At 37.6% G+C, this 23,291-nt stretch overlaps 1 protein-coding gene and 1 long non-coding RNA gene across 8 annotated transcripts in view; one reads left to right on the forward strand and one right to left on the reverse strand.

Moving 5' to 3' along the window:
• The window catches only part of LOC136009949 (uncharacterized), a 40,727-nt gene that overhangs the window by 3,161 nt on the left and 14,275 nt on the right, over positions 1 to 23,291 (forward strand). For 5 of the 7 annotated variants that reach the window (XR_010610703.1, XR_010610706.1, XR_010610707.1 and 2 more), the window contains exons 3-6: positions 8,039 to 8,169; positions 14,557 to 14,588; positions 14,796 to 14,960; positions 23,226 to 23,279. This is a non-coding gene — a long non-coding RNA (uncharacterized LOC136009949). The remainder of the gene's footprint in view (positions 1 to 8,038; positions 8,170 to 14,556; positions 14,589 to 14,795; positions 14,961 to 23,225; positions 23,280 to 23,291) is intronic. The other 2 variants (XR_010610708.1, XR_010610709.1) reach the window with 2 other exon arrangements.
• The window catches only part of COL28A1 (collagen type XXVIII alpha 1 chain), a 31,650-nt gene that overhangs the window by 321 nt on the left and 8,038 nt on the right, over positions 1 to 23,291 (reverse strand). The window contains exons 10-34 of the mRNA XM_065670446.1: positions 23,211 to 23,264; positions 22,825 to 22,893; positions 22,077 to 22,145; positions 20,128 to 20,196; positions 17,988 to 18,056; positions 17,489 to 17,557; positions 17,334 to 17,402; positions 16,137 to 16,205; positions 14,873 to 14,944; positions 14,169 to 14,237; positions 13,931 to 14,002; positions 12,944 to 13,012; positions 12,474 to 12,542; positions 10,414 to 10,482; positions 9,231 to 9,299; positions 8,483 to 8,551; positions 7,406 to 7,474; positions 6,678 to 6,746; positions 5,775 to 5,855; positions 4,883 to 4,918; positions 3,696 to 3,732; positions 3,008 to 3,565; positions 2,168 to 2,355; positions 1,445 to 1,535; positions 1,277 to 1,366 (exon numbers count right to left, since the gene is read on the reverse strand). Coding sequence (XP_065526518.1) covers positions 1,277 to 1,366; positions 1,445 to 1,535; positions 2,168 to 2,355; positions 3,008 to 3,565; positions 3,696 to 3,732; positions 4,883 to 4,918; positions 5,775 to 5,855; positions 6,678 to 6,746; positions 7,406 to 7,474; positions 8,483 to 8,551; positions 9,231 to 9,299; positions 10,414 to 10,482; positions 12,474 to 12,542; positions 12,944 to 13,012; positions 13,931 to 14,002; positions 14,169 to 14,237; positions 14,873 to 14,944; positions 16,137 to 16,205; positions 17,334 to 17,402; positions 17,489 to 17,557; positions 17,988 to 18,056; positions 20,128 to 20,196; positions 22,077 to 22,145; positions 22,825 to 22,893; positions 23,211 to 23,264 — 2,314 coding nt within the window. The remainder of the gene's footprint in view (positions 1 to 1,276; positions 1,367 to 1,444; positions 1,536 to 2,167; positions 2,356 to 3,007; positions 3,566 to 3,695; positions 3,733 to 4,882; positions 4,919 to 5,774; positions 5,856 to 6,677; positions 6,747 to 7,405; positions 7,475 to 8,482; positions 8,552 to 9,230; positions 9,300 to 10,413; positions 10,483 to 12,473; positions 12,543 to 12,943; positions 13,013 to 13,930; positions 14,003 to 14,168; positions 14,238 to 14,872; positions 14,945 to 16,136; positions 16,206 to 17,333; positions 17,403 to 17,488; positions 17,558 to 17,987; positions 18,057 to 20,127; positions 20,197 to 22,076; positions 22,146 to 22,824; positions 22,894 to 23,210; positions 23,265 to 23,291) is intronic.

The raw sequence follows: 23,291 nt of genomic DNA on the forward strand, positions 1-23,291 counted from the left end.
AGTTTGAGATTAACTTTTGCTTCTAAAGATGTTAGCATTGGAGGCAAGTTAAAAGTGCATCTTAGTAGGTCAAGTAAACCATTCCTTTACTGGCATGGTTCTAGTAACTCCAAAAATAATAGTATTATAGTTCCACATACAAGAAGAGCAAACAATATGAATCTTATAGTTTTGAAATCTGATTTTTGAAATCTAATTATAAGCAAGCAGTCTTGTGAGCAACCCAGAATTGTAAGCTGAAGAGCTGTAAGCTTGTTGCATCTGCTATTTTCAAACCACAAGTATGACCATCATCCTTCTGCAGTACATTGCTTCAGTACATTAGTTCTCTTTGTGGTGTGGAGGAAGAGGTATTAGTATAGTGAGAAGAATATAAAAATTTAGTCTTCATTTTGTGCTAGTTGTTGATGGTTGTGCTGCTTATACAATGGTAGTTATTATGTAGATACTTAGTTAAGTTTGAATGTAAAGTTTGTTGGTCTAACGATTCCTACAGAGGAAGGAAGCATTAGAGGACTGTGACCCTAATCTAGTATCACTCACTTTAATAATTCCATTCGACAGAAAATACTTTTCCTTCAAATTTAATATTTTGCATTGGAATCTAGTATCTTGACACCACTTTTTAAAAATAAAAGTTATTCCCAGAGACAGAATAACAGTCATGCCAAGAAATGGGAATATGTTTCTATTGCTCTCTTCTGTTGTTCCCATCATAATATACTATTACTGGAACTGGTATGAATCCCCCAAATGATGAACACAATACATTTAGACATTTCATAGGAAAATGATCCTTTGAGCAGTGAGCTAATTACTATAATTTCCTTCAAATGACTAAACGCCATTTTATCCTGCTACTCCTGTGAATGAGAAATCTATTCTTCCTGCTCAACTCTGAAATTATTATCTTCTTTGTCTTTAATGAAGCCTCCCATCTCCATAGACTGCCCCTTCTTGGCTGACAAATTACCTGCTCACTGGCCCACCCCACCTCAGTTAGTTAGTACTGTAGTCTCTTTCTTTTTTATGTCGTCTGTGAGCTCTGTCTCAGGTTGACCTTGCTTCTACTCTAAGTGGAGCAGTGGGATCTGGAATTTGGGAAGACAAAAACCGCAACTAGATCTGTATAAAATCTTGAGGTGGATTCTCTTCCACAGATTGGCCTCATGAAGTCTTGAGAGTGTGGAACAAAATTACTCTGATTTAAAGCTTTAGGAAAAGTTAGTATCAGGAGAAAAGGCAATAAAATGAAAAACTAGTTATGATCTATAACCTGTTCTTGGTATGAGCCCTGCGGTTGAAAGGGATGATGTAAGCACTTTATCTGATGATGATGGTTTAGATGGCAATAATGGTACCACAGCTGCAGGCGAAAAGAAACAGAATGAGACATTGATTTTTGACCAGCCAAAAATGAAGAAATGAATGATGATAAAAGTACCTCCAGTGTCCACTGTCAGCAAAGATGATTGTTCCTCCTCCTCTTGTTCCTCTTCGTAGGCTTCATACACTACTACAGGAGGTACTTTGGTCTGAAATAAGCATTTAATTTTCTTTGCTTTTCAGATATTGTGAAACATCTCAAAACGAACAAGCCCTTCATCATTTAGAAGTTTTCTAATGTTTTTCCTTCCCTGATTTCAGTGTTAAGAATCAGGATTTTAACCTCACCTGGCTGGTATACCAGAAGAATTGTCAATCCTAAATCTGGGATATATGATTTTTAGTTGACCTTTGCAGAATTTTATTTATAAACTTAAAAATATAGACTTCAATTGAGTTTAATTACTATTCTTAGACTTAGTTATTACAGTGTAATTGCACTTTAATAATGTTATGTTTCACACTGTGGCATAAATATTACTGCATTAAACACAGGAGTAATAATCCTTGTAACAATATCAGGAATAAATTATAGCCATTAGACAACTGCCTGCATGCAACATCAGAACTCTTACATGGAACAACCAGTTCCGGGCATACCAAGTTAAGGAAGTGATTATAATACCTGTCTTGTAGAAAAGTAGAAGGAAAGCTACATATTACATCAGGCAACAGAGAAGGATATGTACAAATATCAATAAAACTTTTGCTCATTAAAGCTGAGTTTTCATACCGGAGCTAATGGTTGAGGAAGATCAGCAGGACTCAGGGGACTTTCTACTGTAGATACTCCAGGTGTCTGTGCTGAAAGCGACTGTCTATTAACATTGTTGTTCTGAAGTTTGTACTGTAAAGAAGATACTGAATGGAAAGATTGTCCACTTAGGCTTGCACCATTTCCATTATGGTTGTATATTAAGGTACCATGCTCATCTTCACAAAATTGGTTGACTAATTTAGATTCCAGAGCTGTTAAAAAAAAAAAAAAAAGGTAAAAACCTCATCATACTGAGAAATGCAATGTACTTTGTGGAATTTGGACTATTTATATGCGCAAATAATATACATGTAATCCAGTATTCCTTTGGATTATCTATATGCATCTAAGATTATTCCATGTGGCTTTTATATGTCACAAATCGACCAGCATGTAAGTCCTCTATATGGTACAAAATACAATGAACTTACTTAAAGGGATTCATCTGAGCTTAGTAACAACTACTAGTTGGTAGTGGGAAAATAACTGCTTGCTTACTCATGTGAATAACCCAATGAAAATAGGTTATTTCCCAATAGAAGTGATTAAGTAGAATTTACCTCAGTGGGTTTTATTCTGGTTTCCAGTCCAGAAGATTTATAGTGCACTTACTCTGCTTTAGAAAGTTAGTTTATGCAGATATTTTCTTACGCTGTAGATGACATCCCCCTATTGGTGTGATGTATAATGTAACTCCTCAAAAGGAGAGGATCTGTATCTCTAGGTTCCTATTACTTTGCACCTTGTAACTAATCCTGATCATTATCAAAACGTAAGATGTCCACAAAGACAATGATTCCCCTCACCCTGCCCTGTTCTGAGAAGCATCAGATACAAAGCAGAATAAAACTGCAATGAACACACCTGGAAGGGTATTGAAGTCATCAATGAGATACATGTGTTCTCTGTCCGGATCTGAAGCAATCAAATTCAGTTCATGCACAAACTCAGCCTGTGTTGGATCTGAAGTATTTACAATTCCTATTGCATACATTTCAATGTTCGCTGCGTGAGCCTCTCGAACGACAATATCTAGTTTTACAGCTTCTCTTTTGTCTGCTTGGCCATCTGTTAGCACAATTGCTACTTTTCGCACTCCTGTTCGAGCGCCAAAAAATCCTTCCTGGGTTGCTTTACGGATAGCAGTTCCTGTGTAAGTGCCTTCTCCCATGTACTGCATTTTTCTAATTGCTTGCTTAACATCCTGTTGAGTTGTATACTTGTTGAGACCAAATTCTAGCCGAACTTCTAAACTGTATAACACCAGGCCAATTCGGGTAGCATTTCTGCCTACTGTTACTCTGTCTACTAAAGCAGTTACAAAGTCTTTGATAATCTCAAAATTTTCTGGACCCACACTCTCAGAGCTGTCAATCACAAGTACAAGCTCCATCGGAATTTCCTTGCATTTAATACCGCAACCTGCAACGGAAAAATAAAAAAAAAACAGATCATGATGACTGGACTTGGGATCCTTTTAGAAAGGAGAAGAATGTAAATGTAACAGAGAAAAAAAATAGAATCTGCAATTAAGAATTTCCTGAGTACTTACCACATATCTCTTTAATTAATTTAATTATATCTTCTCTCTGGATATGAAAAATATAAGATATTTTACAATTTACATTTTTCAAAATAGGTATAATATTGACACTACCAAAGATTTTGTTTATAATAAATACCCGCATTCTACAGGGACTTTTAGAAAAAATCTTAGTGTTTAACTTTCAAACCTGACCTTTGAAGCTTGGCATGAGTCCCACAATTTACAATGAATTATTTTATATGGCATATAAGAATCACTAATTTGACATCTCAGTAATACCTCTACCTAAAACAACTAACTACCGTTACTGTAAACAATGTTTTGTGATGATTTTGGTCTTGTTAAAACTTAAAGTCAGTACCCATTCATATTTTAGCATCTGAATAATATAGATATGCCTTTTAAATGTGTTGGGAGTGGAGAAATACACCCAGTTTCAGGAAGCATATTGCTTGTAGTGAGCTGGCATATGAAAGAGAGTGCAACATAGAATGGAACTGGGATTTATGAACCCTGGTGTATCTGGCCCACTGTATTACTCAGCTTTCAGCAGCACAAAAAAAAAAGCTGCTGCCACCAGACCTGTCTGTTCAGAGAAGTGATAGCTTCTGTGATGTGCAAACAAAGTGTTACTCATTATTAGAGCAATCATTTGTTATATTTTTTTAAGTGCATGACAGGACTCATTTGGCATTGAGTTAGTATTTCAAATACAACCTTTTGCTGCTGCTCAGCTTCCATCATAAACCTCAGTAGTATTTTTATACTCACTGACATGCTTCACTGAGTTTGGGTCTGGTCAGTTCAGGCTTAGCAGAAATGTAACTATATTTTTAGTGTGCTAGACCATGACAGGTTTGAAGATCTTTGCTCTTTAGACTCTCAAATACTTAAAAAAAAATTAATCTCTCTTGCAACAGGTGCACACCTGGGTCATCTATCACTAACTGTAAAAGAACACATAGCAGAAAAACACCTAACATTATCAGGAATTTTAAATTGCATTTCAGCATAAAGTAGATAAGAAAAAAAGTCAGAAACATTTGCATGGTTTATTTCTGTATTATTACTGAGATGATTTCAAGTCAGAAAGCTCTTTCCAGAATAATTAACATAGGATACATTTAATCTGAAAGTATTGTCTATTGTTTATATCTTGCTGTAATGGGATTTAAATAATGGAATTTGCTTACTGTTAGGCCTTGCTCTCCCTTTGGTCCAGTTTTGCCCTGCAACAGTGATTGTTAATTAAGCTACTGCAATTAATTAGTAACACTGTAATTCAGAATATGACTTCATCAATACCATTATTAGAATAGTACTTGGCCAATAAGAACTTCGGCTAGAAGAATCCTGTTCTTGTGGTATTACCTTGTGCGCGCAGTATCTACAACCTCCTAAGGTGGTGAGGTTTTCATGGGAATTGGATGACCTCAATCTCCCCCTGGATCATTGTTGGTCAGTTCACATTAGAAACGGATAATCTGTGCAAAGCTTTCATGTCTGCCATATTGTGTTTGTTTCCTTTCTGAAGAAAGGAGGTATTACTGTATACTTGCGTGAAACCAGGTATGAATGGTCAAGAGTTCTGCTTCATCATATGTGAGTCTAATAGAGCCAGTGTCAGGGCAAGAATGGCAATGGTGTTTATGTATCCCTGCTTAATAATATGCAAATGTCATAACAGATGGGCACCTCATTTTGCTTTCCAGCTTTTGGGGACCTGCCCATCAGCAGAAGTTACTATTTTGCTTCCCTACATCTGTTCATCAGCTTTGAGGGAAAGTCCAAGCTACAGTTACTTGATAGACATGGATTAGAATTGCATCGTCTTAAAACATGGCAATTGTCTTTCACTGCCTTAAGAAAGAGACCACATCTTTCTCAAGATGTGGGAAATGGGATACTTATCTGGGAAATGTGGTATTCAGCATGGAAATATCTTTTCTATGCTTTAAACAGTTTTCATGCTTTCAGTTTATGAAGTATTTCAGATTGTATGTAGTCTATATAGTAAGCACACAAACCACAGCTTTACTTTTAAGCAGTTTAAGAAAATAGGTATGATAAACCTGAGTTACTCACAGGTTCTCCAGATAATCCAGGGTCACCCACAGCACCTTTTTCTCCTTTTTTACCCTTTTCACCTGTAGCTCCTCGATCTCCCTTCAAAACCATGTTGGTAAGGAGACAGAAAGTGTACGTCAGTTTTTACTACACTTTGCACATTTCTCTCTAGCTGCCCTTGTTGAATTCACCTTTAGTTTCTGACATGAGTTAGAAATCTTTTTTGGACATTATTTAAATCAATTGGTATTTGTGAATTTTGTGAATAACTTGTAGTATTGGCTAAGCATTTTAATGGGAAAAATAGCAGACACAGTTTGAACATTAAACCAAGTACATGCAGACAGAGATGTTTCATGGGATATTGCATGATGCATGAAAAACAAGATAACAGTAAGGCAATTTAGAAGAAAGACAAGCATGTAATTGGAATGAATAATGGGAAGGTCACTCTGAGAAACCTTTTGGCCCAGAAAAGTTGTTTGGAATAACAAACAGATGAATTAGTGCCTCCTGGTTTGATTTTTCATAGCTTATGGAACTTCGTACAGCCTTTCTGAGCTGATATGATCACATCCAAAAGCTGATTCCAACCCATATTTCTCATTTTCTTAACATTGACATAGTCCCCAGATTTTCCAAAGTGGGTGGGTAAAAGAAAGACACCGATTTTAGATCTTATATCAATATTTTGTCAAGTTGTAATAGAAGGTAAGCCTCATATGAAATTAAAATAAGCAACACTGAAAGAGATGTTGGTATAAAATATTACAATGTGAATCACATGAATTACTGGGGTTTTCCCAAATCCCCATTCTTTTTTCACAGAATTCATATACCCTCAATGAGAGCTGACTGCAATGAGCATTTTTATTATGTTGGCTTCAGTCTAGGACTTCATCTCTGATTTAGGTACCATACCTTCTGTCCCAAAAGCCCTTCTCCAGGGGGGCCTCTTGGTCCTGGCATTCCTTGAATTCCTTGTTCCCCCTGATGATAATCCGGGTAGTGATATTAATCCTTTGTGTTAATCATTCATCATGCATTAATTTTAAATTTCAAAGACAAAGTGTTTCAAACTGCATTTTAACAAGTGTCTTGATACACTTGGGGCAACAGCTTATTGAGTTAACTTACATTTCTCAAATGCTTCATAAGGATATATATTGAAAAACTCCATTACCATTACTAGTTCTAATTCTCCTGTTCCCCCTTTCTATCCTATTTTATTTGTTATCATTCCTCCTTTCTTATTTCTGTCTTGAGTCTGTGTCATCTGGGAAAAATTGATATTGCATATAGATTCAGGATAGAGACTCTTTCTCTGCCATAGGTGGTAGTTTACATAATTACTTCACACTGCCTCTGTGGGCATGAGACTTGGGGAAGAGGAAATGGCATTTTTAATTTTATAAGGCTATGTTTCACTGATAAAAGATGCCCCTGCTTCCTCATTCCTCAATACATGTCCTTGGGCTTCTTGTTTACAGCAGTAGTGACAGAACATACTTTCTAGGTGCTCATGTTTCCTTCTCATTTTCTAGCCTGAGGCTCTCCTCATAAAAAAAAAATGCGAAATCTCCTTAATGCTGTGCTGCTCAGACTGACCACTCAGCACAGGTTAAATATTAAAGACAGAGCCCTTTTACCTTAATTCCTTGAATACCTTCACCAGGAGGTCCCAGAGCACCTGGTGGCCCTGGGCGTCCGATGGCTCCCTAGAGAGAAACCCTGCATATGTTAAATACAGTATTTATAATAAAAACACACAATAAATTGTTACACCAGGATGTAATTTCCTGTCCATCCTCTACCAAATTGATGCTCTTTTATAAGTAGTGAGGATAAGATTGCTCTAGCTGACAAAGTCTCTTTTCACCCTTTATCAGATTATTAAAATCCAGTTTATACTTCAAAAAAGTCACTCAGGGCTTAATGCTCATTGAATATGAATAGCTTTGCTGATAGGGATATACGTTGCACTGAAGGATGGACTGTATTGGTGGGACATTTGGGACTGAATTAAGATTTAAGAGAGGATTCTTAGTGTTGTGTTATCTTTCATCTCATTTAAGCTTACACAGTAAAACCTATAGAAATACATATTAATGTGGCATCACATTAATGTTGCTAGTTCATAAGCTAGTTTTTAAAGAACTTCAGAGAAAATATTTCAGTTACATGTTATTCATAGGAAGCAATTAAAACCCACATAGCACAATATTAATTTTATACCTATTCCAGTATCCCTGCATGAAATTCTCCATTTCCTCATTTGTAAGGATTCTGTGCACATGCCAGTCCTTGGGGACTAACACTGGCTGAGGAAGTGCTTAACCACTGCTTACTTCCGGACCTAGCCTTCATGCCAATATGAACTGAATCTCTGGGACCAATAAGCCACATTGTGCAGGTAATACATTATTATGGTGAAAAATCTTTGCATTTCACCTTGTTCAGTTTATGTATGTTTACATTCTAAAACAGTTCATTGTATTAATAGACTTATAAAGCTGAGCTGTAGGACTGTAAGAGTTTTCAATCTGGGAGGTTTCATAATGAAAATTGCTTTTTATAGTTACAATTATTTCCAGGCCTATGTTGTGGTCCTTTTTCCAGGGATTAGTCATCATATTGGTTATTAGATCATTATTGATTTACTTTTCACAGTAAGAAAGAGGAATCAATTCTAGAAGATAGGAGACATAATTGTTTAAATGGCTTACTTTTGATCCTGGCAGGCCTTCTCCTGGGGGACCTGGGAGACCAACTGGTCCTCTACTACCGGGGTCACCCTGAAAGTCGATACTTTGAAAAATAAGTAGTGAATACCAAAGTTTAATTTATCTATAGATGACAGCATCTCTTGTACTTAAATGGGGCAAAGAGAGGAGAATTACTGAACAACACAGTACAAGTCTAAACAATGCTAACCCATGAATACTGCGGTCAGGACAAGAAAGTTATTTGGGATAAACAGTGGTCAAAACATCTTCAAGTCATGTACAGTCAATTATGCAATACTTACATGGGAATTACAATTCCCATATTATAAAACGAACTCCATGTTCCCTAAACCAAAAATGAAAAAGTTTTCGCTTCCTGTCTGTTATTTGAATCGGACTGTGTTTACATTGGCACTGTTCTAGGTTTTTCCTATCAGTGTCTTCAGACAGGAATTTGAGGTGAGTGGAAAAAAAGATCTAAATAATTTTAAGAGACATAAACTATATTTAAATAGCTGTAGCCAACCCTTCAATTGCCTGTATATATCCAATAATCCTGAAGTCAGTATCAGGATGAGTTCTGAAATGAAACTTGAAGATCTTCTATGTGATCTACCTTTTATACACTGACAGGTAAGTTAAAGCTGGATTAAAAAGGTATTCTGACTGTGACCTATGGGTAGAAATTACATCTGCATGAAGTGGAGTGCACACATGCATTTACTTTTCTAGAAGTTAAAGTCTGTACCTTAGGTCCTGGTAGTCCAACTCCATCTGGGCCTTGCTCACCAGGAATCCCAGGAAGGCCTGGCAAGCCCTGAAATTATATGCACATACAGAATATTAATTTAATGTATGGCTATATTGACTACATGCTTTTGTTAAGATTAATATGGTAGTATCTTGAATATATTGTCTTTTAGTGGTATCACTGTGGTCTACAATTGGTTAAATTCCACTCTAATAAGCCAGATGTGGTGCCAGTGGCATTTGCATGTATGTTGCATGTCATGCAGGAGGCTTGCATGTGTTTGGAGACAGAGGAGTCTGATCTGGAGAGGCAGGTGCAGAAGCAATTCTTCACTGGATTGCACAAAAATCTCAGGAAGTACTATAAACTGAATTCCAATTTCCATTTGACATTGTTTTTTATTCCTCAGTGTGGCAATTGCATGCATTTTTACCATTGTCTTTAGCACAGATAAATGCTAGTGTGCCACCAAACTCCCTGATTCTAGCCTGCAGTCTTCCAGGGACTTCCTTACTGTACAGGCATGTAATTGTCAGGGTTGGTGGAGCACACTGTTGAGCAGACTGTTGAGCAGACTAGACACGAAGCCAGTGCTGCATATATGTGCAAGGAAGTGAGAGGAAGAAACCTTTTCTTTTTGCACCCTTTTTGCAGGGATTCATCACATTTACCAGTAAAGACCTCTGTAAAGGGCTGTAAAGCAGATCAGTTCTTTGCCACCCTTCCAACAACCTGGTGAACAGAACTGAGGTTTGCTCTTCTGGCTCTTTTGAAAGTAATGGCTTTTTTAGTGGTTCTGGAATGTATGTGGACACAGGGGCTAAGCTGTACTGTATTCTCCTGTTTGGGAATAAATTTTGTTTAGTTGGGCAGAAGATAGTATCCCACATCAAGACATTGAGAGAACTGACTGAAACATCAGTGATACTATAGCAAAAAATATTCCCCACTTGCAATATGTTACATTGTGTAATCAGAAGTGGAGGACATGGAAGATCTTGGACTATTTCACTGGGACATTTCTTTTTCCTTCTATGCTGAAATGCATTTCCATAGTTCAGGAGCTTTTTTAGACTTCTAGAGCAGCAAATCTTTCCCAGCATGTAGCCATGTAGGCAATCACTTCGGTGTAGCACCTATTTGTTCCCAATTCACATTAAAAAAAAGTCTATAAACTTACAGGTGGGCCAGGATAACCATCTCCTTTTGGCCCAAAGGGCCCGGGTGGTCCTGGGAGACCTCGGTCACCCTGGTGAAGGCAGGAAAAACAGATGAGGTGAATGCCAAAACCATTGTTAGCAGGAAATTTTCCACAAAAGTGAAACTTCTTTGGCAAATATACTGTACTTTGATTTTATCTATCTGCTAATGTATTTTACTATCTGAATGATTATTGTAGGTTATTAATCCTGGACTAAAACTGGGATATTTAATAGCATGGAGGATTTACAGGATCTTTCATTGCTAAGCCACTAATTTGAATCATTTTCAAGAGCTCTGTGTTGAACGACTTCAGTTGCATTTCCCATAATTTTATCATGCTTATTATTATTCCAGCTTTGGGAGAACAAGCCCAAGCTGACAGACAGCCAAAAGTCTAGCATGGTAACTGAATTACTCAGTAGCTTCTCTATGTAATTCTTATAACTGAAGATAGATAAACTGCTGCAGAGTACTGGGAAACCTCCACAGCTCTGCACATGTTGTGTGTTTGTGTGGTGAGACAAAGGATGTAGGGCAGAGGACAACAATGGTTTGTGTGGCCAATTTTAAAACTGGTTTTTTCTATCACAGGGTTCATGTCTGGTTTTGCTCCTCCAGATCTGTATCTTCCTATAATGCTGCAGAACCTCATTAAAGCTATTGAGTATAACAGGAGCTTCCTATTGGAGATGTACGATTAAGCTCCTTTCATGGATCCAGATAGCTGGAGTATCTCAGGAAGAGATTTACCAGAGAAACTAAGAGGACTTTAATCCTCCCAGCCATACTGAATGGTGCAGTGAGTTGCTCAGAGTTACAACTGGATGGATGATCATGATTGTGTTTGTCCTGTAGATAGCAAAATATGGGTATGAATAACAGTAACAAGCGAAGGCCCATCCAAAATAATTTAAAAAATGAGACTGTAAGAGGTTTTGCCTTGTACAGCTTAGTGCAGATATGTGTCTGTGAGTGAAGCAGCAGCAAAACCACTGATACTGACAAAGACAGCAAAAAGTGAAGAGCATAGTCACAGAATCATGCAGTGCTGCCCAATTGAAAGACCTCTGGCAGCTTAAGGCTGAGGGAGAGAGACTTGCAACTCTTAGCAAAGGACCTGCTTCCTGTTGATGGATGCCTGTTGGATACCCAGAAAGAGGACAACATGAAGTGCTCTGAATTAAATGAACTGTACCAGAAAAGTACATGATTCCATCATCATCATCATCATCTCCCCCAGTGAAAAAAAAAAAAAAAAGATCTTGAAAACCATTAACTGGTCAAAAAGGGCTGGAGATTGTTCCACATTTCTCATGCTTCTGTTACTGTGTTCAGTTCACTCAAAGAGCAAGGGATAAGGGCTCTACTCAAAAGTATTAAAACATTCACTTAGGTTAAAAAAAAAAAAAAAGTAGCAGGGATATGGTTTATTGAGAAGCCAAGGTTTGTAGGTCTCAGCTTTCTTGCTGTTCAAACAAAATCCACCTGGAATGAAGAGCAGCTTACAAAAGCTGAATCTGAGCAACCCTGAGGCACTACTAGAGAAGTGCTATAGAGAAGTCCTTAGAGACTGGCTACTTGTTAACATACTTCTTTCAGTACCTAAGGCATCTCTTCTCATATTGCCAGTTTGGCCTATGTCCTGGTATCTTTTTTGGAGTCTGTGGATTTCCTTATGTCAAAATTAGGAATGAAGCAAAGGAGCCTGCCTGAGAAAAAATAGCTATGCTTTATAGGTACTGTTGTAAACACATAAATCAGGTGTTCACTCTGTATTCACTCCTCATTAATTAAACCTGGTAATTTTTCTCCTAGTTCTCTGCCACAAAAGCTTATGGTTTAAGGAATCTGGAAGATTGACTATCCATGGTTTTCTGGCTCTGCAAATTGTTATACTTTGCCACCATTGTCCAACAAACACATTAAGAACTGTAATGAACAAACACTTGGCCATGCTAGGCTATTTGCTGTTGCTTATTGAAATCCTGACTTATTTCACTGTTCTGTCAGAAATTAGTTTACCAATTTAGGAGCTACCTTTGCCCCAGGAAGCCCAAAACCTGGTTCTCCAATTGGTCCAGCAAGACCAGGTAACCCAATGTCACCCTGCAATGAAGAAAATATATATTCTAGTTATGTATCTTATTAAACACCAGCCACAGACTGTGGGTTTGGTTTTCTGTTATACACATTTATATATGTAAAATTAATAGCTAATTTTATTTATTGCCATTGCAAGCATAAACCGCCAAAAGCAGAAGAAAGAAAACTATTTTGATATCCAAGGTTGTCTAAAATAAAGAAATTAACATAAGTAGGCCACATCTCAGGCTGGCATACAGTTAATACCAGGGTATGGTGGTAACTAGGCTGGATACAGTTCATAACTCTGTTCATTTTTAGTTGAGCTCATAAGACTGAAATTATTTGCACGAATAATAGCATGGCCTACTTCACAGTTTTCACCCTGTGTTTATAAGCATTAGGAGCTGGAGTGTGGGTGTTACCTTTGGTCCAGGCACAGCTCTTCCAGGAGGGCCTGGCATTCCAAGACGTCCAGGTGCACCAGGTTCTCCCTGTAGTGAAGGAGAGCAAAACCAACAGATTTTTCTGAAAGTGAGCATAGGCCTCTTGTAGAGAAAGCATTTATGTAATAATTTGTAACATGGCATTAAAATTCTATTAGAATTTCTAATATTCTATTCTATGTGGAGTGAAATCTAACTACTTGAAGAATCAATAAAAAGTTTGATTCTGATTTCTTAATGGAAACAAAGTTCTTCTCAGTCACTGAACAAATGTATGTTATTAGAAACCCCCTTCTAGTGTATTCGAGACTTTGTCCAGCTCATCCAGCACTACAGACTTCCTGCCCAGCTGTGCAAGTCTACTGAAAACACATATTTTTCTGTTAGAGTAGATTTTTATAAACAGCTCCTTCAGTGTACTTTTTCGCCCCTATTTTTCCTCTTCTGGAAGATAGGGGTAAAATACCTATTTTAAAGAGTGTGTGAAAATACACACTCTTGTGTATATAGATAGCAAAAGACTTCATATGAAAGTGGAAGACAAACTTGGAGCAGCCCTTCTCTCACTTTCAGTGAGTACTGAGTGTTTGAATAGCAGCTCCAAATCCATAAAAGTGTATCAGCCATGAGTGAGTGTAAGTGAAAATGAAGTGCTGTCACATATGTATATGCCATATATCATCAATCTTCCTAAATATCTCATCATAAAAACACCAGCATTAGTGTCCCTTAACTTTTTTTCAGGCTGACAGGGAAGCAATATGCTAAATGCAAAGTTTATTTAAAAATCCTTCTAGACGTTTTTAGGGATCACAATGCACCTTGCTAAGAGAAGCCATAGCTGAATTTTATTTTAATTATCTTTTAAGAAGCAAGTTAATTCCAGGACAGTTTTTTCCCAGACCCAGAACAAAGCACAGCTTTAGGTGCCTATCTTACACACACATAATATGGTAATAAACCTACTTTAGCTCCAGCAGGTCCAGGCACTCCTGCTGGTCCTGTTAATCCACGTATTCCTCTCTGACCTTGATCTCCCTTCAAAAATAGAGAAGACATGTCACATACCAAATAATATTAAGAACTTGTTAACTGCAATGAGTTGTAAATATCAGTGAAAGACAGTGAAATTCTGTCTTCTAGCTGGTGCACATAAAAACATAGAATCACAGAATAGTTAGGGTTGTTAGTAAGAAATTCTTACCTTTTCCCCCTGTATTCCAATCCCTGCAGGACCTTCAGGACCTCTAAGACCAGGTAACCCTGGTTCACCCTTGAACAGAAAAATGAAAGCAGCATTTCAGAGTACTGTATAGACATGGTGCAAGATCAACTCTGTATTCACTTGAATAAGCTCGTTAAAATTCTAGATCTTTCAGAGTCAGTGGCAAAACTCCCAGTGATGTCAGTGGACCCAGGATTTTCTTTCTATATTCAGAAGCAACTATTGTAAAACTCCATGTGGAATGCATGAAGTGGCATGTATGTAATCTTTAAATGTGTGGAGTTTCTGAATTTAGGAAAATACCCTGATTGGAAGGCTATGAAAGGATTCCTCTAGCCATTCTCATGGTTTCCCTTCTGATTTGCAGGGCATTTTGTGGATTAAAAAGACCCCAGAACCGTAAGCAAGATAAGACATGTTCCCCTCCCCTCCCCTTTCCACCCTCCCCCTCCACCCCCCCCAAACAAAAAAGGAAAAAGAAAAAGTTTTACCTAAAAAAGTATGTTTGAAAAAATTTCTCCCCCTCTCGCCTCCCCTCCCCCCCCCCCCCCCCCCCCCGAAAAATGTGCTACTTTTCCCCTTGTCCATGAACACTCTCTCTTCTAGGTTTGGGTATCAGCACAGGGAGAACAGTAGAAATGGTTGGAGGGAAACAGATAGGCTGCAGAAAGAGATGAACCAACCTTTTGTCCTGGGGCTCCGTCTTCTCCTGGAAGACCAGGCAGACCTGCCAGTCCTGAAGGGCCTGGCTCACCCTGACATCAATAAAAAGTAAGTCCTTCTATTAAATGCAGACTTGGTGCTACTCTTTCCCTGAATCAAGGAAATCTATCTTTAAAAGTTCACTTAACTGTGTTTATAGCAAACATTTACACACACGAACCCAAATCTTGCTGTTTTTTTATCAACACAACTCTCTCATATCTGGAACAATCCTACTGTCAGATCGTTTGAACTGTAAATTTTATCCATGTGATTGATAATATTAGCTAATAATGCTCCAGATCGTTCTTAAAAAATAATGCCATCATTTCATGAAGTGGCAGCATTTGAAGTAAATATCAGATAGGGCTGACTGTGACATGATGATTGACATTTTGCTGGTATCAGTGCAAATCTATTAATGGCAGTAGAATTCTTATCTGATTATTTCTCTAAGGTTCAAGAGTTTGACCTGATTCTAGATGAAATAAGATCATTTGGGGTCAAATATGTTCACTCAGCATGATCATATTTTGTGAAATTAAAGAAAGAAATTGAAGAGTTTCTTTCCTTTTCCAACCCGTGTCCCAAATCCCTAACAAACAAAAGCAAAACCAGGATAGCCCTGTGTTTTTCCACTATCACAAAAGTACTTTTTCATCTATTCCCATATTTTATGTTAATATGGTTGTTAATGACATAGGGACTGGTTAATATCTTGGTCACTTTGGCACTCAGATAATCTAGTTACTAAGTAAGAGTGCTTTTGGTCTCGTACCACAGCTTGTGTCCCATTTGAAGGTGTGAGGATGTAGCTGCTGCTCTGTTTATATCCTATCCTGTATGAAAAGGGAAGAAGCAGCACGATAACCACTGTTCAGTGCTTTTTTTCACCAGCTCTGGCTATAGCTGAGCTTACACTGGGAACTGTGAGTTCTGGCAACTGTTCAATATTCTTGATAGTATTCTGGACAGAGCTTTAGCTGAGCTGTTTGCAACTCTGATTTGAGCACCGGCCAGGCAGGTGGAAATTTTCAGTCACTACTTTTGTACAGAACTGGGGTATTTAAAATATTCCTATTTCTGGAGGTTATTGAAAGTCTGTGCTAAAAATTTTGAAGACTAAGAAGCTAAATTTTATTTCTAAACCTATTTTTATGTGCCTAGAGAAAGGATACTCAGGAAAAACAAACTTCAAATTCAAATAAATAAATAAATAAAGTAATTCCTCTATTAACAATGTACCTTAGAACCAGGTTCTCCAGTACCTCTTTCTCCTGGCACTCCAGTCTCTCCTGGCAAACCTTGTTCACCCTGAAGCAGAAATTATCTTTTAACAGCATTATAATGGAAAAATATAGAAGCATATTTTTGGGTGCTTATATTTAAAGAAAGATTAGTCTTTAAATTCTTGAAGATTTTTGTCTTTAGTATGATGTGTTAAACAGTTGGGCACAAAGACTGGGAATCTGTAGCATGATTTGAGCTGTCACCAAAAAGCTGTTGGTGGAAATGATTAATGCCGTACATCTCTAATTATATGTCTTTTCCTGCCAAAGTAGCTGGTATTTCAGGAGTATATCTGACATCCACAGACAATGCAGTCTTCTCTTTCTTTTTATCAGTGGTGAACCATATTCCTGCACAATCACTTAAAATGTAAAAGGTGATCACTGGTGTTGCAAAATACCTGGCAGGAACCCTTGATGCTTAGACCTCTAGTTCCTTTGTACTATGCCTTAATGGCCTTCAGTCATTCAAAACTTTTGTCACCTCTTCCAGAAAATCACTTTATGTCTTCAGTCCAAATACTTTAAGGGTGACATCTTTCATTAACAGTTCTGTATTTTGCTAATCAGTCAAGACTAAACTATTCTGCCAGTTTTCTTAACTGCTACATACAGTAAATACACAAAGTCATGTGTGACAATAGGCAGCAGAAGTAACAAGGTAGGCAGCAGGTCTGTAAGGTATGTATATTACCTTTCTGGAATGGAAACAGTACAGTGAGGATAAAATATGATATTGAAATTTTGGTGGTGTTCCGTGTAAAGTGTAACTACTTTATGGAATTGACTCAATACCTCTGCATCTGATATGATGAAACTGCAAATTCAAGGCAGACAACCCTTTCGATGGAAATGTATTGGAAAAAGCACAGTTCACTATCTGGTATGTAGTACCTCAAAGGTTCTGTAATGAGCCAGGCCAAAACCTAACTAGATAGCTATGGCATTGGTTTATCAAGACTTTTCAGTGGAGTAGGATCTGCTGTACAGTTCGATAATATTAATAAAGAAAATAATTTCCTGCAACTATGTCAACACTTAGATTGGTATTCAGCACTTTAACAAGGATAAGGATAGAGACAGAGCGTTTCTTAATCAGGAAATACAACAGTAGAAACAGCACAGTATCTTTTAGTTCAGAAAACTCCCTGACCTTTGGTCCAGGTAGTCCCTGTCCTGGTAGCCCTCTGGAGCCAGGTGGTCCTTTTGGGCCCTCAACCCCCTGAAAAGATTAGTTAATTATTAAAAAGAAAATATTATCTGCTATTACATATTTAATGTGGGGTGAGGGGTAAGTGAAAACTGCACCTTCTCTCCTTGAATTCCAATTCCAGGTAATCCGATTGGCCCAGGTAAACCTGGAGGACCAAATTCACCCTGGCAAACGAAGTACAATTGCTTAGTTATGTAAAGATACAGAAACAATCTGGGACAGCTCCTGTGTCAGTATATGCTGATTTAACTTCCCTTTAATCAGTGAAGTTGGGGATCTCACCTTTTGTCTTTCATATATGCATTTATTCCCTGCTGGTTCAGTAGCAAACAACTGCTAGTCTCTTTATCCCTTTCTAAACCTTAACTTTCCCACAGAAGCAGATGCTTTTTGTAATATTTCCTATTTTCATATGAAGAGATGTTAAAATAGGTTGTGAGAGTTTATTGGGCATAAATCTCTCTACAAAATACCTTATTATCCAGGCCCTATTGTAGGGACCTTGCCTCATTACACCTTTTGTTGTAAATATCAACCCTGTATTATGTAGATTTACCGGCACTTTGTTAACCTCCTGGCGTATTTACTGCTCACCTTTTCACCTTTTATGCCGATGCCTGGAAGTCCACGAGGGCCTTTTGGTCCGTCAAAACCACGGTCTCCCTGCATGAAAAAGTAATATATTGTTTACTGTAGAAACACACATCTGTTTTCTCTGAAGTAACTAGAGACACTGTTTGCTCTGGCGTTATGAAAAACAAAATAAGAACCAGAAAATAGCTTCTGAATCTGTTTTCCAGGATACCAAAGAGGTCATCTTTTCAAATGAGCTTGAAACTGCTAATGAAAGAGCTGAACAAGCTTTTTTTTATCTTTCTGCCCACCTCAATTGCTTAAGGCCCTGTCCTGCTTTCCCTCAAATCAATGGCAAAACCACAACTAATTTAAATGTAAGCAGGGCTGTGTAATGAGGCTAACACAAAGCTGAATTCTGCTTATTTGTCTAATGGGTTAATCTCATTAAAGTGTGGCAATGAGGATCTGGGTCTCACTAAGAATTTTGTGAGGATAAAGACCAGGCCAAACTGTATTGTTGTCTATTTCTAAATGTCACTGTCTTTCTAAATGTTTGTTTACAAAAACAGTACTCTTGGGGGAAATGCAGGCTACTAATACGGACATAAATGTTGTGCTTTCTTATACTTCTGCTAATCAAACATGTAAAGACAGATGTTAGCTTGTGTAAATTGTCACAGAATCACCCAAGACAATGAAGTGATGTCCCAGACGGGTCTCTTCTCTCCCTAGTAACTGATTCCACCATTTTAACTTTGACTGCAATACATTATGTGGATTTCTGTTTCAAATAACATCCTTCACTTCTGATGCCCTAGAATACCTGCCTTCATTTTCCTTTTTACTGAACTTTGAGCTTGTAGTAAAATTGTTCAGAAGAAAGCAACTGTAAAATTTACTTTAGATTAATAAATCACCTGTTTAAAATGTGTTTAAACTAGAGAGCCGACATACTTGGCCACTGTAAATAAGACCAGATATACGTATAGACTCTGTTGATACATGCTTGACGCCAGATTAGATTTGGCAGTAAGAAGTAGTACATTTTAATGGAATCAAGAGTTTCAATAATGCTGGCAGACTTCCAATTTGATTATTTTATTCTGCCTGTCTATCTCAGTTGCTCAATACTTGTGACTAGATTATGCAGTCTTCTGTACTTGTTCCCACTGTGTATTGCGTTGCTTATTAGCTGTAGTGTTTCTTCCCACATGAAGTATTTCAGTGGCAATGGAGTGATCACTAAATACTTCTTCTTCAAATCATTTTTTGTTTGTTTTCATGCATGAGATCAGCTAAGCAAATACAAGCCATCAACAATGAAGTCAGACAATTTATATAATCATAAAATATATACTGGATGTTTGAAGATTCTGTGTTGCTAGCTGGCCACAGTATTGTGCTAGGCAAAACCACTAAGATTTTTAGTAAAGGGACATTTGGGGCCTGCATCTGTAAAACAATTTTTTACTGTTTTCCTGACCAAAATTGCCTTGGTGCATGCACACCTCATATACAAGCTGTGTCACTTTGTTACTGTAACCAAAGGTCAAAGTGACAACTTAGCCTGGGAGTTGGTTTTCAGCAGTCAGCAAAAGGGATTAGCACTGAGTTCATCCATGCAGGTGCAACTACTACTGTCATTTCTTTCGCTGGATCCGAAAATTAGTAACAGCAGCTTTCTTTTCCCACAGACTGAATTTAGACTTATGCTAAAATGCATAAATCTGTGGCTGAGGTATTTCAGAAGCTTAGAAGCCTGTCTTCAGTGACAGCAAAGATCTCTGAGGATTTAGAAAAGAGCATCAATAAACCCCTAAATTTTTCATCTAGGAATCATTTGTACAATATTTTATTTGAAGTCAGATGCTGGAGGCTGTTTTAAAATTATAGCTGGAATTCTTTTCAGGCTTAGATCCCACAAATCAAGCATCAGGTGAATTAAATATCGGCTTTACAGGCCCCAGTGGCTAGCTGTGTCTAGAAGTCATGTTTGGACCAACTGAATTCTATGAAAATATATTGGGTTAATTGATGCCAAATTTTAATATTAAGTTAGAAGCTACTTTCTCAGATTCCTGTGTTTTCTATGGACTTGTTTTGGCATGTACTCATTTAATGGTGTTGCTCTGGTCTTAAAACTCTTCAAGTGCTGTACCTTTGCTCCTGGAAGACCTTCTCCTGGTGAACCTCTTTCACCTTGAACACCTTGTGGTCCTTGAGGCCCCTGTTAATGTATGTTTAAAATGGCTTAGAATATGTATTAATCACTCAAATCAAAAGCAGCAAGTTCTATGTCATTGTCAGTTTCAAGTACGTCTTTAAATGTCAGTGTAGTTATAACTTGTTAAAAATAATACAGTAATACGATATTCACAGCGAATAAATGATGAGTATTCTGGCCTGCAGCAATAACAAGGCAGACAGTTTTACTTTTCTAGTTACTTATGAATCACAGGTTACGTACGTGAAGTTCCTATTGCTTATACTTTCTAAATCTTCACTCCCTAAAATTTAGTTTGGTTCACAAACTGTTACCGATCCTTATTAACATTACCAGCACAACCATAAGAGACAGGGAGAACCAGATTAAAGACCATGGACAGCACTACTGAAGAAGATGCAGCTGTAGAGAGATCTGACTATAACTGGTGAAGGGAATAGTAACATGACTTTCTCTTTTTGAAAGCAGACCTGATAGGAGCACAAGGAGAAAATAAGGCAAATAAAACCTTTCACTATATGGAAGTCCAAAACCTGTGCATATTGAGCCTGCTCCACAGTGTGTTCCAGCATCTTTACTTTTCCCTCTGGTTTATTCCTTGAGATTACACACACACACCACAGAATACCACTAGATTTGGCTCTGCATAAATATGCTGTTTCTTCAGCAGAGAGCTTCAGAATTATGCCTGATTCTTAGGTTACACTGCATTCAGTCTTAAAAATAAAACTCCTCTGAGGCACATACACTTTAAAGTAAATTAAAAAAAACCACATTTAGTATATTTTAAAAATCAGACTCTCTTATTATACCAGTACAGCTGTTGTGGCTAATATAGATGCACACCACAGGCACCTTTTACTCCACAAAGTGGCTCTTTTCTCTAAGCTGTTACTGAAGAGACTTGGGAAGAGTTGCTGCCCCATTTTGATTGTCACCACTAGCCTCATTAGTAATGCTCTGTTCTGTGGGCTCTTCAACGAGAACTCCATCCTCTCCAGAGGTGTATTTTCAATCAGGCATGAGTTCAGTTTCCAAACTGTCTTTCTCTTTTTCCTGGGAGCACCTCTTTTGAAATTATTATCACCTTTCCTTGTCTTATGAAAAAACTGCACAAAATTTCCCTCTTGTGGTTGCACTAGAGGTCTTTCAACCAAAAATGAGTTTGAGTCTGCTGAATTGTAAACAGCTCAGTAAAAGATGTTGTCTGACACTTTGGAAAAAAGCAACCTTAAAACTGATGTAATTGTTTTCTGAATTACCTCAAAGAGGCTGAGTTTACAGCTACCAGGAGGAGGAAGGGAAAGAAAAGAAAGAAGAGACTTCAGGGCCAAAACTACTATAGAGTCTGAAAGTATATATATTTACATATATATTTTAATTTCTCTGTTATTTCTGTAAAGGCAATACTGGTCAAATTGTTACCTGTGACCACTTGTGCAATCTGAATATCTTTAAGAAGGTTGTTTAGGTTTGACTGTTTCTAATGTTACAGTGGTTGAAACAGAGTCTCTCCCTCAAAGCCATGCTGATGTTAATGTTCTAATGATACTGAAAAGCAGTCAACTTTGAAGTTACCACATGCAGATTTGAATCTATTGGGAACAGATTTATTTAAATATGTATGTGGTTTGCATAAGGTGGTATTTTTCTTTGCTGTTTCAGAGATTAAGGTAATTAGAAAAGTTAAGGAACTGGAAACATTCCCAGTTTATTGAGGGAAATGAAAGTCAGACAATGTAGAATGTATGGGAGTGAGAACTAGTGGAAGAAAGAAAAGAGATGGTATTATTTAACACACATATATCCTTTTTAACAGAGAAGCACTAAGAATTTTTCCTTTCTGTCGTGCTTCCCTCACACCAAATGAAAAATAGACATACCATAAGTCCTGGCTCACCAGCTCCAGGTGGGCCAACAGGGCCTGGTCTTCCTGTCAAACCAATGTCACCCTTCAAACAAAGATGTGTTTTAAAAATGACTGATCTAGGTATTTTTATGTGCATAGCATATAACAACTCATCAGGCATTCTGTGCTTGAAATAATTGATGTAGGGGAATACAAGAATGGCAGAGAAAAATCTGAGTGTCCTCATAGCCATAAATCATACAAGGCCCAACAGACACTGAACTGGTGCAGTTTTACAGCGTTAGGATACAGCCTCAATTCTGCATTGAGGGAAGACAATGTTGAATCTAAATGGCTAATTATTCCCATCATATTCCTAGTATGTCATGTATCACTTATTGTCCTTTTCCAAGGAGTTAGTATTTTTATCATAGTGCTTTCTTCCTTATGCCAGTCATCCAAACCAACAAGCCTACTTTTCACAGAATAATTTTTGTTTAAGACTATGTATGCATTTTACTCAGGCATACACTGCTTGGCTTAGTTATGCCAAGCGTAAGAACTACTGTAAAAAGTCCTTTGAAGTACATACTTAAAATGTACTTTCCACCCTCCTCCCCCGAGCAGTTTTGATCAACATACAAAATACCTGCTCAGTACCACAAAACCAGTATTTGGAGGCTCAAATTTTCTCATCACCAGCAAGTATAGTCTCTCAGCTGTCTTGGTTTTCATTCTTACCTTACACTACATGTAATATAGAAGATGAGAGATGCTTGTACCTTTGGGCCTGGCAGTCCTATTCCTGTCTCTCCAGGCAAGCCAGGTGGCCCAGGGAGACCTCTTTCACCCTTTTCAGAGAATGAAAAAATAAACAGTTCTTCTTATAACATTTATGTTTAACATTTCCATGTCTATGGAAATCAGTTTAACTCAGGTTGTAAGTTCATTTTTTGTGTATCCTGACTTTCAAGGTATACATATACTCTTTGTATTCTACAAGGTTCTAAGAAAGGTTTTCTTATGATTTGCTAGCTGTGTCACATTAAACTGCATTCCCTACAAGAAGGGTATGGGGTATAAGGATAAAAGCATTATTGTTGTGAGGCTATATTAATACTATTAATAACTTTTAACATTAAGAAAGATGAAATAATGCAGTTCTTGCCTTTGATCCTTGCAGACCTTCAGGCCCTTGGTCTCCAGACTGTCCTTGTGGACCCTATTAAAACAGGAGGTATTTAATGAG

Source organism: Lathamus discolor, chromosome 3 (assembly GCF_037157495.1).
Source record: "Lathamus discolor isolate bLatDis1 chromosome 3, bLatDis1.hap1, whole genome shotgun sequence".
In the NCBI taxonomy this organism is placed as follows: domain Eukaryota; kingdom Metazoa; phylum Chordata; class Aves; order Psittaciformes; family Psittacidae; genus Lathamus; species Lathamus discolor.